General features: G+C 41.1%; 1 protein-coding gene across 1 annotated transcript; it reads left to right on the top strand.

Annotated features, from left to right (window-relative positions):
* Positions 1-1380: 1380 nt before the first annotated feature.
* On the top strand, positions 1381-3167 carry LOC105054737 (cytochrome P450 89A2). Its single transcript, XM_010936321.4, has one exon. It carries the CDS (start codon positions 1463-1465, stop codon positions 2996-2998), a length of 1536 nt encoding a protein of 511 aa, XP_010934623.1. The 5' UTR covers positions 1381-1462; the 3' UTR covers positions 2999-3167.
* Positions 3168-17058: the final 13891 nt, after the last annotated feature.

The following is a 17058-nucleotide window of genomic DNA, read 5'->3' as shown; positions in this document are numbered from 1 at the left end:
TTGACTCACCATATATTCTTTATTTTATAGTAGGGGTGAAAGTGGATCAAATAATATCTATTTACTTTTTTATTCAAATCTATTCAGATATGGATAGAAATTTGAGCATCTAATATGGATATCCATATTCATAAAAAAAAGATATAAATATGGATAGACAATTATTTGATTAGTATTTGATTATTTGATTCTATTTGTAATCCTATTTAATTTTATATAGCACTCGTAAATTTTTTAAAAAAATATATAATTATATTCATATACTATTAATTTGATTTATCATCTATCTAATAATATCTTTAATTTTATGATTATAAAATTTAAATATCCAATTTATACTCATATTTATATTTATATATCTAATATTTAATTTTTATCTATATCTATTGAAAATAAATATAAATATAAATTTTAGCATCCGGCTAATATCTGTTTCAACTTCATAGCATACAAACAAGTCAGTATCATTGGCTGGGCCACTAACCATAAATCCAAGGAGCCAAGAGTTATAGCTACAAGGCAAGGTTGTCCTTATGGCCGACCAAAGAGTTGTTTTCATCATCCTCAACAAGAACAAGAGAAGGTATCATCTACAAGATCCCTTTTTTTTTAAAGGAAATAATAGGCATAGAGTGCCTAAGATAATTTTACTAAGACTAAAATAATCATCTAGAAGATCATATGAATCCAAATATATAGAACAAAGTTATTTCTCATATGATTTTGGGCATGTAGAATGTAAGGTCCATATGAGCTGAGCAGCTTATGAGTTGTTTAAATTCGACTTAATTCCAGACTTAACTCGACTCAATATTTATCGAATTCGAGTCAAATTCGAGTAGCTCGAATAATTTTTCAAATCGAACTTCAACAATGAAATATTTAACTTGAAGACTGGAGAGTCTAATCTAATATAAATATTTATATAATATTTTACTTTATTTATAAAAATATTATTAATTAAATATTTTAAATATATTATTTATATTTTTTTAATCTAATCTAATTTATAATTTATAATTATATATTTTAAATTATGATCAAGATTCAAATTTGAGTACTAATATGACTGGGTTGATATTTAAATTGAGTTGAATTGATCTTAAATATTATTTTTTTAAAAAAAATAAATTAAATTTTAATTTAAATATTAAAATTAAATTAATTTTAAATTAAATTTTGAATCTTAATATTTCGAAACGAACTGATGTTGGGCTCAACCTGGCTGGACTAGATTTCACCGAGGCAGCATCTTTATAGCCACATATTCTAAATCAGAAATCAGCGCATTTTTAGGGTAAAAAGCCATGCCACATCTTCTAAATTACAAACCAGGGGCGCAAAAAACAAGATAAGGTTGGGATATCAGCCAGCCATAAATAATGGTGACAGCAGCCGGTACTACATTCACTTCCCACGGACCACCGCCACGGCCAGAGCCTATGCCGAGGTAACGCTAACAATGGATGATTGGGTGTTCTTTCTCCTTAGCATCACTCTCTGCATAGCTCTCAAAATCCTTCTCTCCAACCTAGCAAATACGATCCACAAGAAGCCGAGCCTTCCCCCCGGCCCAAGATTTATACCAATCCTCAGTTCTCTCCCATGGTTCCGGCTGACCCTCTTCGACCTCGAGCCCGTCCTCCGAACCCTCCGCGCCAAGTACGGCCCCATCTTCACCCTCCACATCACCTCCAGCCCGACCATCTTCATCGCGGACCGCACCCTCGCCCACCAGGCCCTCGTCCAGGCCGGCGCCGCCTTCGCCGACCGGCCCCCCGCCACCGAGTCCGGCCGCATCCTCAGCAGCAACCGCCACAACATCAGCTCCGCACCCTACGGACCCCTCTGGCGCCTCCTCCGCCGCAACCTCAACGCCGAGATCATCCACCCCTCCCGACTCAAGCTCTTTGCTCCCGTCCGTCGCTGGGTCCTCCGAATACTCGTCAGCAAGCTCAAAGCCGAGGCCCAGGCCGACGGTGGAGCAGTGGTGGTCACGGAGAGCTTCCAGTACGCCTTTTTCCACCTGCTGTTCCTAATGTGCTTTGGCGAGAAATTGGACGAGAAGACCACAGATGACATCCGAGACATCCAGAGGCATTTGCTCTCCTCATTGGCCAAGTTCAACGTCTTTGCCTTCTTTCCCAAACTCACCAAGATCGTTTTCCGAGAAAGATGGAATTTACTGCTAGAACTGCGCAAGAAGCAAGAGGAACACTTCTTTCCTCTGATAAGGGCACGCAAAGAGAGGAAGCAGCAACAGCAACACGGAGAAGGCAGTTTTGCTTTCTCATACGTTGATTCCCTTCTCGATCTACGACTTCCCGAGGAGGGAGGGCGGCGGCTCAGTGAGGGTGAGATAGTGAGCCTATGCTCGGAGTTCTTGGGTGCAGGCATGGACACCACCACTACAGCCTTGCAGTGGATCATGGCGAACCTCGTGAAGCACCAAGACGTACAAACAAAGTTGTTCGAAGAGATTGAAGGGGTGGTGGGGAGTGATGCGGAGGAGATTAGGGAAGAGGACTTGCAGAGGATGCCGTATCTTAAGGCAGTGATCTTGGAAGGGCTGAGGCGGCATCCGCCGGGCCACTTTGTGGTGCCTCACGCAGTCACGGAAGATGTGACCTTGAATGGGTATTTGATACCGAAGGGGGCGGCAATTAATGTTACAGTGGCGGAGATGGGCTGGGATGGGAATGTGTGGGAGGAGCCGATGGAGTTCAAGCCGGAGAGGTTCTTAGCCGGGGGTTCAGGGGAGGGGGTGGATATAACCGGGAGCAAGGAGATCAAGATGATGCCGTTTGGGGTGGGGAGGAGGATTTGCCCGGGGCTCGGGCTGGCCATGCTGCATCTTGAATACTTTGCGGCCAATTTGGTGAAAGAGTTCGAATGGAAGGCTGTGGAAGGAGAAGTGGACCTTTCCGAGAAGCTCGATCTCACCGTCGTGATGAAGAATCCTCCTCGAGCTCGAATCCTTCCAAGAAGAATTGAGTGAAAAATCAATCTTGCCGCTCGTTCAAGTTAACAAAGTCGTATAGCTACAGAGGACATTTGAAGTATTGCAAGCTACTCTGTTATATCATGTGCAGGGACTTTTTCTTTTTTTTTTTTTCAATAAAATTGTATGCAGAGACTTGAATAAAAAGCAAGCTTGGTATTGAATATATTTTTGATACCTGAGTGAGAAGCAAGACCATCTCTCCGTGGCTCATCTGTATATAGATGAGTAAGACATGGAACATATTGCGGTAATGTTTTGGAGAGATATTGATATGGCTCAAGCTAGACGTTATTTGAAATCTGTCATGTTAAAGAGTACCTGCAAAAAAAATCTACATTTATCAGGATATTTTGGCAGGAATTCTTCAATATTTAAGTTAGCCGAAGCTTTGAAAATAATAAAAGAAAAAGAGAATGAAAGCTAGAAGAGCAGAGAGAGTTCTTCTTCCTTCTCTTTTTCGGATTTGCCATTCTTTTAAGCTTTTATGTTTACTTGCTTACTTACCTAAGGGTCCTCTTTATATCTCTTTTATATGGATGTTGAGCTCGCAAGCCTTTAGTCGGAATTTATAGATTTCTTAGGCCTAGCTTTATAGGCCATTAGGCCATATTTTGATTTTTTATTAAGGAAGGAATTTCTTCCACTTCTTCTAAATTGAGATTGTTAATCGTGGATATTAAGAGCAAGCTTTACCTGTATGGCTGGTCGAATTGGCGGGTTTGGGTCCACAATTAGTGTGACTTTACCATGCCATCTTGGATCGCCCCAATGGAGGATTGGTCTCGATCCGCGGGTCTCTCCAACAATATATGTCCCCCCTTTCAAATTTGAAGTAATTTTTTTGGCTTCAAGTGAAGTAATCGCTTTGGTAGTTGACTACTAACTTGGTCCCTCTTGGACGTGTTCGCATTATTGCTCTTGTTGGTGCAAAAATCCGCTTGCGTCGGAGAAGCTGGAGTCGAGGGAGTCGCGGTCGCCGTCGTGACCTGCACAAGAAGTCTCAACCGGAGGTGGGGTTGCTCCGGCAAGATCCTCCGACGCTCAAGTCAGTTCTCTGCCTCAACAAGAATGGAGTGCTCGAACGAAAATTTTAGCAGAGTTTTGAGATAGAAAATTGAGCTTAGAGAGTAACGTATCTGGGGTCCCCCTTTTTATAGGCGGAGGGCGCAACAGACTGATAGCGACGTTCGTAACCGTCTGGTAGTGGGCCGCCCACGGTCAGGAAGAATTTGTTGCGAGGAGTAGTGGAGTGGACCCGTGGCCATCACTGAAGCGCGCCACATGGAGTCTGCCGCAGGGAGTGGAGCGGCGTCCGTTGTCGCGACTTGCCAGAGGATGGAAGAATCACGCAGTATCCACTACAGGAAGTGGAGCAGGATCGTGGGCATCATAGCGGTCTGCCAGGGAATAATGGAGCCGCGCGGAATCCGTCGCAGGAAGTGGAGCAGGATCGTGGCCGTTGCTGTGTCGCACCAGGGAGTGCAGACCCGTCGGCTGAAGTTCGGCTGGAGTGTCTGGTGGTTAGTTATCCACTTGAGAGGAGCCCGAAGTCTGACTCCAGTAAGAGTCCGTACGAAGTCTTCCTTTAGCCGAGGTCGGGGACGAGGCCCGGCTCTCGTAGGGGTCCAGACGGAGTTTTCCTGCAATCAAAGTCAGGGGCGAAGTCCGGCTCCCGTAGGAGTCCGGACGGAGCTTACCAGTGGTTGAAGTTGGTGACAGAGCCCGGCTCCCGTAGGAGTCCGGGCGGAGTCCGCTTGCAGTCGGAGTTGTGGGCGGGGTCCGGCTCCCGTAGGAGTCCGGACGAGGTCTGTCTGCATCCGGAGTCGGGGACGAGGTCCGGCTCCCGTAGAGGTCCGGGCAGAGTTTTCCTGCAATCAAAGTCAGGGGTGAAGTCCGGCTCCCGTAGGAGTCCGGACGGAGCTTACCAGCGGTTGAAGTTGGTGACAGAGCCCAGCTCCCGTAGGAGTCCGGGCGGAGCCTTCCTTGCAGTCGGAGTTGTGGGCGAAGTCCGGCTCCCGTAGGAGTCCGGACGAGGTTTGTCTGCATCCGGAGTCGGAGACGAGGCCCGGCTCCCGTAGGGATCCGGGCGGAGTTTTCCTGCAATCAAGGTCAGGGGCGAAGTCCGGCTCCTGTAGGAGTCGGGACGAAGCTTACTAGCGGTTGAAGTTGGTGACAGAGCCCGGCTCCTGTAGGAGTCCGGACGGAGCCTTCTTTGCAGTTGAAGTTGGTGACGGAGCCCGGCTCCCGTAGGAGTCCGGGCGGAGTCTGCCTGCGGTCAGAGTTGTGGGCGGAGTCCGGCTCCCGTGGGAGTCCGGACGAGGTCTATCTGCAGTCGGGGTCGGGGACGAGGCCCGGCTCCCGTAGGGGTCCGGGCGGAGTTTTCCTGCAATCAAAGTCAGGGGTGAAGTCCGGCTCCCGTAGGAGTCCGGACGGAGCTTACCAGCGGTTGAAGTTGATGACAGAGCCTGGCTCCCGTAGGAGTCCGGGCGGAGCCTTCCTTGCAGTCGGAGTTGTGGGCGGAGTCCGGCTCCCGTAGGAGTCCGGACGAGGTCTGTCTTGCCGTTGGAGTTGGCGACGGAGCCCGACTCCCGTAGGAGTCCAGGCGGAGTCTGCTTGCGGTTGAAGCTGGCGACGGAGCCCGGCTCCCGTAGGAGTCCGGACGGAGCCTTCCTTGCAGTCAGAGTTGTGGGCGGAGTCCGGCTCCCGTAGGAGTCCGGACGAGGTCTGTCTTGCCGTTGGAGTTGGCGACGGAGCCCGGCTCCCGTAGGAGTCCGAGCGGAGTCTGCTTGCGGTTGAAGCTGGCGATGGAGCCCGGCTCCCGTAGGAGTCCGGGCGGAATCTTCCTTGCAGTTGAAGTTGGTGTCGGAGTTGGAGGCGAGCCCGTGAGGGCCAATCCCGTTGAGAACTTCGGCTGAGGATATTTTATACCCAACAGCTCTTAAAAAAAAATACTTTTGAAGATTAATGATACTAGATGTATGTCCTACAAGTCAATATAACCGACACATTCTTCTCACTATTGTGATGAAGAATCCTCCTCGAGCTCGAATCCTTCCAAGAAGAATTGAGAGAAAAATCAATCTTGCCACTCGTTCAAGTTAACAAAGTCATATAGGTGTAGAGGACATTTGAAGTATCGCAAGCTACTCTGTTGTATTATATGCAGGGATTTTTTTCTTTTTTTTTTTCTTTTTTTTCAATAAAATTGTATGCAGGGACTTAAATAAAAAGCAAGCTTGGTATTGAATATATTTTTGATACCAGAGTACATTTTAATGGATGGATGATTAGAGTGAGGAGCAAGGCCACCTCTTTGTGGCTCATCTATAGATAAGTAAGGCATAGAACATGTTGTCGTAATATTTTAGAGAGGTGTTGATATGGCTGAAGCTGAACGTTGTCTGAGATCCGTAATGCCAAAGAGTACCTGCAAAAAAAATCTACACTCGTCGGGATGTTTTGACAACGATCCTTCGATATTTAAATATTATTTTTATTTTTTTGTTATCAAGTGAAGTTTGAATTTAGATATCAAAATTTTATCAATTAAAAAATTAAATTTTAAGTTTAAATATTTTAAATTGGACCGATGTTGAGCCCAACTTGACTCTGCTAGATTTCACACATTCTAAATTAGAAATCAGAGCATTCTACAGTAAAAAGCCGTGCCACATCTTCTAAATTGCAAACCAGGTGAGCAAAAGTCAAGATGAGGATGGGATATCAGCCAGCCATAAATAATGGTGACAGCAGCCGGCCGGTAGTACCGTCACTTCCCACAGACGACCACCACCGCCAGAGCCCACGCCAAGGCAACGTTAGCAATGGATGGTTGGTTCTTCTTTCCTTTGCAGGTGCTTTCTTTTCTTCTCTCCTCTTTTATTGTCTTTTTTATGGGGTTGCCAGTTCTGGCCAAAAGACCGGATTTTGGGACATTTGGTAACTCAGCTGAGGATTTCATAATGTATTTTTTGGCCTCTTTTTTGGAAGCATGTGTTTATCTTTTGGTATTCCTGATTTAGCAATCAATTAATATATTTATAATGAAGCACCATAAACCACAAGGATTTTTGTAACTTTTAACTATTTATGATTTTGAGTTAGTAACTTAATATTAGGAAATTGGATTACGTTATCATTTTTTTCTGTAATATAATATATCTAATACACACACACTAAAATAGTGGTTCTCTGTGTTGGCAAAACCTCCATCTGTCCCATGTCCATAAATTACTTTTTTTTTTAAAATACATTTATATTACATTCATTTATGATATATGAAAAGATTTTTCTATAAAAATATATTTAGCAAATTGCCTATTACATAGTATATAATTTAGCAAATGACATGTTAAATAATATTTAATTTTACAAATGAACAATAAATTTGATGGTCTGAAGATAATTTTGATTCTTCATCTTTTTCATTTTTTTATAAATTTTTCTTTTTTTGCCTCTCTTTCCCCCTACTCCCTCTGTTGATCACCCCCAAAATTGTAACATCAATTTTTTTTTTCTTTCATTTATAAAGATTAGATCTTTTTCAAACCATTTATTGGAGGTACGCTCACCTATTTATTTGTAATCGGGATTTTATAAGGCCTTTGCCCATCGCTTTCTTGCTCTTATAAAAAATAGGAGAACGTGATTGTCGGAGTTATTTTTGCAATAAGATCCTACATATTAGTATATTCTTGCTCTGTCCAGAGTTTGAAAATGCAACTACTATTAGTGGTCATGGTGGCTAGAGGGCAACATCATGCAACTCTACCATAAGGAGAGTTGGAGGGTGGAGAGAAGAGAATTGAAGGAGAAGTAGAAGAAAAGATAGAAATTTTTTTTTTTTAAATTTATATCTCTAAACTTAAAAAAAATATTTTTAAAATTTAAATCTCTAAATTTATATTTTTTTAAAATATTTTTAAAATTTAAATCTTTAAAATTCTAATACAAAAAAAAGAGATTTTTTTTCGATTTTTAAAGTTTAGATCTCTTGTGAGCTATTAGTTGGAGGTACTTTTACTAATTGATTCTTGATCAAGATCTCACAAGGCCATTGCCTATCGTTGTCTCTTTTTACAAGAGACGAAAATGTGATCATCGAAGGTATTTTCATGATCAAGAGTTTTATATATTGATATTGATATATTTTTGCTTCTCTTTGAATTAAAAAATATTACTGTTATTAGTGATGGTGGTGATTGATAAATAGTATTATCAACTTTGCCGTTAGGAGAGTTAGAGGGTGTAGGAGGAGAAGATTGAAGGAGAAGAAGAGGTGGAAAGATTTAAAAATAATTTAAAATAAAAATAATAAAAAATAATAGTTTTAGAAAGGGATTTCGTGAATTCAGGATTATCCAATCTTCACAAAATTTATCCAATAACTTATAATCTATACTATATATAAAATATAAATTTTATTATTTTAATTATTTTTAAAATATATAAAATAAATATAATATAATATAATATTTTTTTGAAAAAAAATTATATCTCATGGAGCGCATGGGGTTATAATAAATTTGTTTTAAACTAAAAGTCAGAGCATCTTTACGTAACAAGCCACGCCACCTCTTCTAAATTGCAAACCACCACCTCTTGAATATTTTGTGGCAAATTTGGTGAAAGAGTTCGAATGGAAGGCTGCGGAAGGAGAAGTGGACCTTTCCGAGAAGCTCGATCTCACCGTTGTGATGAAGAACCCTCTTCGAACTCGAATCCTTCCAAGAAGAATTGAGTGAAAAATCAATATTGCCATTCGTTCAAGTTAACGAGTCCTATAGGTGCAGAGGAGGTGTGAAGTACTGCAACCGACTCTGTTATATTATGTTTAGGGACCTTTTTTTTAAAGTAAAATTACGAAGGGACTTAAATAAAAAGCAAGCTTGGTATTGAATATATTTTTAATACTAGAGTACATTTTAATGGATAGGTGATTTGAGTGAGGAGAAAGGCCACCTTTCTGTGGCTCATCTACCGATGGGCAAGGCATGAAACACGTACGCACGAAAAAGACCTACATTTTTTTCTTCAAATTTCTGAAGAGTACACCTTTAATTTTAAGTTTGAGAAAAGGAAGTAGCAGATAACAATATTCCCTACTCCTCACACGTGTAAAACCATTCTGCAGAAAAGCACGTTCAGAAGGAGATCAGAGAATTAGATTCTAGTAACATAATAATATTCAAGCAGCATCCATCCGTAATCGCAATATAAATCCCATTCTTGTTAGATGGATTGGCTGTAAGTTTGGCAATGCAAGTTCTCCGGATGTTAAGAGGTAGATCCAATTTGATGACAACTCATGTTTATGTTGCGACAAGTTTGTAAAAAGAAAAGTATGCAAGGTCTGTCTGAGGATTTTAAAATTCAAGAATAGATCCATCATATGATCATCAACAGACAACGGTATCATTTGGAGCATAGATGCTTTTAATAAAAGAATTCTCGTATTTAATTTTATAATATTAATTTAAAGAAAAAAAGGTACTGCTATTGAAATATTCCTAAGTTCATGCATCACTGCTCGATGGAATGGAAAAAAAGAGAAACTCTTGGAAGAGAAAAAGAACTAATTTCTTTGCAATCTCTGGCCTAGATATCTTGATGCAAATCAACTAGATTACACATCTATTTATAGGCATACATATCTATTTATAGGCATACAAGCCTTACAGGCTAAGCAAAATATTGAATCTAAACTTAGAAATAACAACATAATAAATGCTTCTTGAAATACTAAAAAATTAATTTAAAATTTCTAGGATGATCTTGAGTTTATGGAGAAGTCAATTAAAGACCTTCTCATTTTCCAACACTTGAGTTTATCCAGAAGTCAAAGACCTTCTCATTCCCAATAGCATCCTTTAAACCAAGCTCATCCAACTTGTTCATGCCAATCATTTTCTTAAACCTAAGGAAAATGTCGGCTTTTAGTGACTTCATGAATATGTCAGCAATTTAATTTTCAGATTGGCAAAACTCGAGCACTATCTCCTTTGACTTCACTAGATCTTGGATGTAGTGATACTTGATGTCGATGCGGTTGCTCTTTTCATGAAAAATTGGATATTTTGTTAGAGCAATTGCCGACTTGTTATCACACTTGATCATCATTGGATGCCCCTGCTTGTGATGTAACTCGATAAACATCTGGTGCAACCAAATTACTTGAGTAACACATATGCCGCTGCTATATACTCTGCCTCTGCAGTGGATAAAACAACCACCTGTTGCTTTTTTGAGGACCAAGAGAAAACACTTGATCCAAGATGAAATGCAGAATTAGAACTACTCTTCCTTTCTCCAATATCACCTCCTCAATCACTATTAGTATATCCTACTAGCTGAAAGCTATTCGATGAAGTGTAGAATATATCATCTTTAATAGTACCTTTGATGTACCTTAAAATCCTCTTTGCTACCTGCAAGTGTGATTGTCTTGGGGACTCCATGAATCTACTAACAATCCCAAAACTAAATACAATATCTAATCTAGTAGAAGTCAAATAACGTAGACTACCTACCAGCCTCTTGTAATATGTGGGATCTACTTCTGCACCACTTCCTTTCTTTGTCAGCTTCAACCTTGCTTCCATAGGAGTGAGAATCGGATTGCAATTAATCATCTTGAATTTCTCAAGAACATCCATAGCATGCTTCTTCTAGAAAAAAAATATCCTTCTCCGATTGGATTACTTCAAAACCAAGAAAATAAGACATGAGACCCATGTCCGTCATCTCGAAATCATGAATCATGGCCTCCCTGAAGCAATTAATCATCTCTTGACTATCCCCAATGAAGATGAGATTGTCAACATACAAGCACACCATATGCATCCCACCATCCAGATTTGCCTTAACATATAAAGTATGTTCATAAGGACATCGAATAAAGCTGTGACTCATGAAATATGTGTCAATCCTGGTGTACCATGCTCTCGATGCTTGCTTAAGTCCATAGAGGACTTTTTTCAACTTGTAGACCATTTATTCCTGGCCTCGCTTGACATACCCTTTTAGTTGGTTTACATACACCTTCTCCTCAAGTACTCCATTGAGAAATGAAGACTTGAAATCTATCTAGTATATTTTTCAGTGCTTCTGAGCAGCTAAAGTAGCAATGATCAGATAAATAGTGTCTAATCGAGCAACCGAAGCAAAGACCTCAAAATTGTCAATCCCTGGCTTTTGACTGTATCCTTTGACTACTAATCAGGCTTTGAGCTCATTAATCTTCCCATTTGGCTTGCTCTTGGTCTTGTAAACCCACTTTACTCTGATAGACTTCTTGCCTTCTGAAAGAGAAGATAATTCTCACGTGTCATTTTTCTCAATGGTATGGATCTCCTCATCTGTGGCATGAATCCAACCTTCATCACGTGAAGCTTCTGCAAATGTCTTCGGATCACAATCTGCAAATAGCACAAAATTGATAATTTTTTCATCAGATGCATTAGTGTCCCTAGACAACACATAGTCTTGCAAATGAGCAGGTAAGACTTCATTTTGTTGTGGACGGATGGATGTCTCTGCTTGAGCTGGCTGCTCATTGGAAGGATCATTAGGTTGTGAAGAATCCAGAGTAAACTCCTCTTCTGGGATGAAGTGAAACTTCTTTTTCTCCTCGATGCTCCAATTTTATTCATTTGTCTCATCAAAGGTGACATCTCTGCTGACAATTATCTTCTCCATGATAGGATTATACAACCGATAGCCCTTAGTCACAGTGCTTTGGCCAACAAAGATGCACTTCTCACTTTTATCATCAAGCTTCTTGTGGAGCTCACTGGACATATGTGTATAAGCAATACAACTAAACACACGGAGATGTTTAATAGAAGTTGTTCGACCATTCCATACCTTATAAGGAGTCTTGAACTTAAGACCTTTGGCTGGACATCTATTCAGAAGATAGACTGCACATGCAATAGCTTTTGTCCAGAACTGCTTTGGCACATGTTTTGCTCGCAACATGCAATGAACCATGTCCATAATGGTCCGATTCTTCCTTTCAATCACCCTATTCTGTTGAGGTGTATATCTCACAGTCAACTGATGCTTGATACCTACCTACTTAAAGAAGTCATCACCTACCAAATACTTCATATTTCAATTAGTACGAAGAGTTTTTATATGGTGTCCACTTTGTCTTTCTAGATACGCTTTGAACTCCTTGAAAACATCAATCATCTCATATTTATGCTTCAAGAAATAAACCCATATCTTCTGACTAAAGTCATTAATGAAAGTAATTGTTGCTACTTATTTTTGTTGAGATCGGAAGATGGGCGATTGGATCTTGCACGGTGGTGTTGGAATGACCCACAAAATAAGTTTGGATCAGAGATTTTCACTCAAAAAAAGATCCTCCGACGCTCAAGTCAGAAATCAGAGAATAATAGGAGTAGTAACTGATTCTCTGAGATGAATTGCTTACCTGGGCCCTCGAAGCTTTAGTTATTTATAGAGGATGTGGTGAGTAACTATGAAAACATGCAGTTTCGAGATTATCTGATTGTTGGATGTGTTGTTACATGCTGTTATGGATAAGATATTCTAGCCCTTATTTGCTTTCACGAGATATGAGTAGTTTCATCCGAGCTTATCCACTCAGGGTGGACAGCTACTGCACATGTCAAAGAACCAACAGGCTGAGGCAACAGAGGGAGCCCACATGCCTGATAAGCCGCACAATAGGCTAGATACAAATAGGTCAGTTCCACATATCTCAGCTCGGTGTTTGGGTTGGCAACCATGAAGATGGCTCATTGGCCTGAGGTATCAGTGATAACACACAGGATTTGAGGCATTCTCAGTACATAACACACCAGATTCGAGGTATTCATAGTACCATCGTAACACTATCTTCCTACTTCTGAGTCTGAAAATCAGACGAAAGGAGTATTCCAAAAGTTGTACCTTGGATCTGGGTGTGCACGGTCTCATGCTTCCACATGTGCCCCCGATATTTAAAGTTGATGATGCCAGCCAGATAGTTATCAAGAATGATTGTGATTGATTGGACCACGTAGCTGGCAGTTTTCTCAAGGACATAATTTCTCCAGTGGCGGCTCTCTATCTTCTCTTTCATCTCTTTCAAATCGCCTTTCGGGTGCACTGAGAAGATAATTGTAAGCTCTTTTCATTCCAGACTCTTGTCAAGACTCCCAGTCATAGGATGAATCAGAGTTCTTAAGAAAGCTTGAATTGGTGTCGGCCCGAAAAAGATTGGCCAAGGCTCCATCCGTTGGTCCTTCATCTCTGATGGGTGGCAACATCAAGATCCCGACCACCGAATCGACTCCTGTGGCCGTGGGAGATGAAAATCTCCCTTCAATCATCGAATATGTAGTTCCACCATTGGAGGCTGTGATGGGAGCTCTAGTAGAGGAGATCTTGACAAAAGAGACTCCGATGGAGGGCATACAGGTGATGGAGATGGTCGATCATCCGGAAGAAGTTTCGACGATGGCGACAGAAGTTGAGGATCCTTTGGAGTAGGTGGTGCCTAGCCAATGCCTTCCCCCACTCATTTGTTAGGTGGGTCCTTCATAACCGGTGCCTCCTGTTCCGTCCGCAATTTGAGAGATTTTCTTTCTCCTACTGAGAAGCAGTTTCTGGACGAACAAGGCACTCAACAGTGGATGACGGGTGCCTTTAGGTCTCTTGCTCAGGTAAAAAGTCTTTAGATTTTTCTTTTTAAACTCTCACAGTTTGTAGTATTTACTAGCTGTGTAAACTTTGTGCAGATTGGGCATTATTTGAGCAGCTTCATTGGCTCTACTTTTGAGACTTCAGCATTAGAGCTTATGTAATTCTGAGTGAATATCACTATTATTCAAGTTTTTTATTAAATATTATTTCTGTAGGCCTTTTGACCATGTACAGTTATAAATTTTTAATAAAAGGATACGTTTGCAATATCATTTTGAATGGTGTTACAATATTTGTTGGACAACTAAATAATGAAATTTACTTACTATCACAGTCTGTTAATATGGTTCAAACCTCCGGTAAACATCCTAGAATGGATAATATGTCAGAAGTCTACCTTTGGCATTGTAGGCTAGGTCATATCAATAAGAACAGGATAAACAGGTTCGCTTAAGAAGGAATTCTTGAAGTTAGTGATTGTGAATCACTTCCAACCTGTGAGTTCTGTCTTCTTGGGAAGATGACCAAATCACCTTTTACTGAAAAAGATGAGCGAGTCAGTGAACTCTTGGGTCTGATACATTCTGATGTATGTGGACCCATGAGCTCAATTGCAAGAGATGGATATTTCTACTTCATAATCTTCACAGACGATCTATCGAGGTATGGGTATGTCTACTTAATGAAGCATAAGTCGGAGTCGTTTGAAATGTTCAAACTATTTCGAAATGAGGTAGAAAAATAAACTAGAAAGAGTATTAAAACTCTTCGATCTGATCGAGGAGGTGAATACCTTTCCAATGAGTTTCTGACATATCTTAGGGAGAATGAGATTCTCTCTCAGTGGACTCCTCTTGGAACACCACAGTATAATGGTGTGTCTGAAAGGAGGAATCGGATCTTGTTGGACATGGTTCGATCCATGATGGAGTTTGCTGGTCTGCCGATCTCCCTCTGAAGATATGTGCTTGAATCGGTTTGTTACATTCTAAATAGGGTTCCGAGTAAGTCTGTAATCAAAATGCCATATGAGATATGGATAGGACGTAAGTCAGTACTCTCGCATCTTAGGATTTGGGGGTGTCCGACTTATGTTAAATGTTTAATTACGGACAAGCTTGGACCTAGGTCTGACAAGTATTATTTCATAGGGTACCCAAAAGAGATCAAAGGGTATTATTTCTACCTAGCTGATGAGCAAAAGATGTTTGTCAGCCTTAAGACAATGTTTTTGGAAAATAAGTTCCTTGGTGAAGGGACTGTTGCCTCTAAGGTCGAACTTGAGGAAGTTCGGCAGGTGAAAAAACTGACACAAGTTGCTGAACCTGAACCGGATTTGGTTAGATCAGATCCGAAGCCCATTATTCCTACACCCTTAAGGCGGTCTAGTAGAGTACCACGTCAACCGGACAGATACTATGGTTTCTTGGTCCGGGACAGCGATCCTGTTGAACTTGATGAAAATGATGAGGATCCGATCACCTACATGGATGTAATGCAGAGATCTGACTCTGAGAAATGGCTAGAGGCCATGAAATTCGAAATGGAGTTCATGAAGGTCAACGATGTGTGGACATTGGTTGACCCATCCGAAGGAGTAAAATCCATAGGGTGTAAGTGGGTCTTCAAGAGGAAGAGGGGCACAGATAGAAAGGTGGAGACCTATAAAGCCCGTCTGGTTGCCAAGGAATATCATCAACGTTATGGTATAGACTATGATGAGACATTTTTTCTTGTGGCAATGCTCAAATCCATTCGGATTATGCTTGCGATAGCTGTCCATCTGGACTATGAAATCTGACAGATGGATGTGAAGACAGCTTTCCTAAATGGAGAGCTGGACGAGGAGGTGTATATGATACAATCTGAAGAGTTCACATCCACAAATTAGTCTAAGGTGTGCAAGCTACAGAGGTCTATTTATGGACTTAAGCAGGCATCCCGAAGTTGGAACATACGTTTTGATAGGATGATCAAGACGTATGGCTTCGTTAAGAACGGAGAAGAGCCCTGCATTTATAAGTGGACTAATGGTCCAGTAGTGATACTTTTTGTATTGTATGTGGATGATATTCTCTTAATCGAGAATGATGTCCCTGCATTACAAGGAATAAAGATTTAGCTGTCGTCAAGTTCTCCATGAAGGATATGGGGGAAGCTTCCTACATCCTAGGGATGAAGATCTATAGGGATAGATCTAAAAGGTTACTTGGCTTATCCCAGTCCACGTACATTGATACTATGCTGAAGAGGTTCAGCATGGAGAATTTCAAGAAAGGCTATCTACCGATAGGCCATGAAATTTTTCTCTCGAAGAGAGATTGTCCGACAACACCTCAAGAGAGAGAGTATATGGGTAGAATTTTATATGCTTCGGCAGTGGGATCTATCATATACGCCATGACATGTACACGATCAGATGTGGCATACTCACTAGGGGTAGTGAGTAGATACCAATCTGATTCAGGGGAGAATCACTGGAAGGTTGTTAAAACCATCTTGAAGTATTTAAGAAATACTAAGGATCAATGGCTTGTTTATGGTGAATCGGACTTGAGACTTATAGGGTTTACAGACTCTAGTTTTCAGTCTGATCACGATGACAGCAAGAGTGTGTCAGAATTTATTTTTACCCTTAATGGTGAAGCAGTCTGCTGGAAGAGTTTCAAGCAGCACACTGTGGCTGATTCAGTTTGTGAGGCAGAGTATGTCGTTGCATCAGATGCTGCCAAAGAAGCAGTGTGGCTGAGCAAATTTCTCACCAAGCTCAGAGTAGCACCCTCCCTTGTTGGTCCAGTTCTGCTCTACTGTGACAACTATGGAGCCATTGCTTAGGCAAAGGAACCGAAGGCACACCAGCGGACGAAGCATATTCTGCGTTGCTATCATCTCATCTGAAAAGTCATGGATCGAGATGACATCGACCTTCAGAAGATCGACAGAAAGGAGAACCTAGCCGACCCATTCACTAAAGTCGAAGATTGCGGTGAAGGAGTTCGACGACTTCAAGTCGAAGATGGGTATTAGATATTGCACCGATTGGCTTTAGGCCAAGTGGAAGATTGTTGGGAATAGTGTTCCAAAGTCAATCGTCAGCCTGTTGACGATTGTGCTCTTTTCTGTATTAGTATATGAATTATAAATAAATAAAAATTATTTTAATATTTTTCATCATAAATTATTTCATCTTCTAATGAACTCCTGTGTTGTGGTGAAGTCCTTAGGACTATTTAGACTCGACAAAGGAGGATATATCGTTTAGTCCTTAAATCTGTTCGCGACCAAATGATACGTTGTTACCAAGGACAACAATGTTTATCAAGCATAGGTCGTTGTGTGCCATATGGATTGGTTGTTCTCTTAACCAAGGAGTGTGGAGACACTGGTATGACATA

Source organism: Elaeis guineensis, chromosome 12 (genome assembly GCF_000442705.2).
Source record: "Elaeis guineensis isolate ETL-2024a chromosome 12, EG11, whole genome shotgun sequence".
In the NCBI taxonomy this organism is placed as follows: domain Eukaryota; kingdom Viridiplantae; phylum Streptophyta; class Magnoliopsida; order Arecales; family Arecaceae; genus Elaeis; species Elaeis guineensis.
This window is presented reverse-complemented; position numbering and strand designations above follow the sequence as displayed.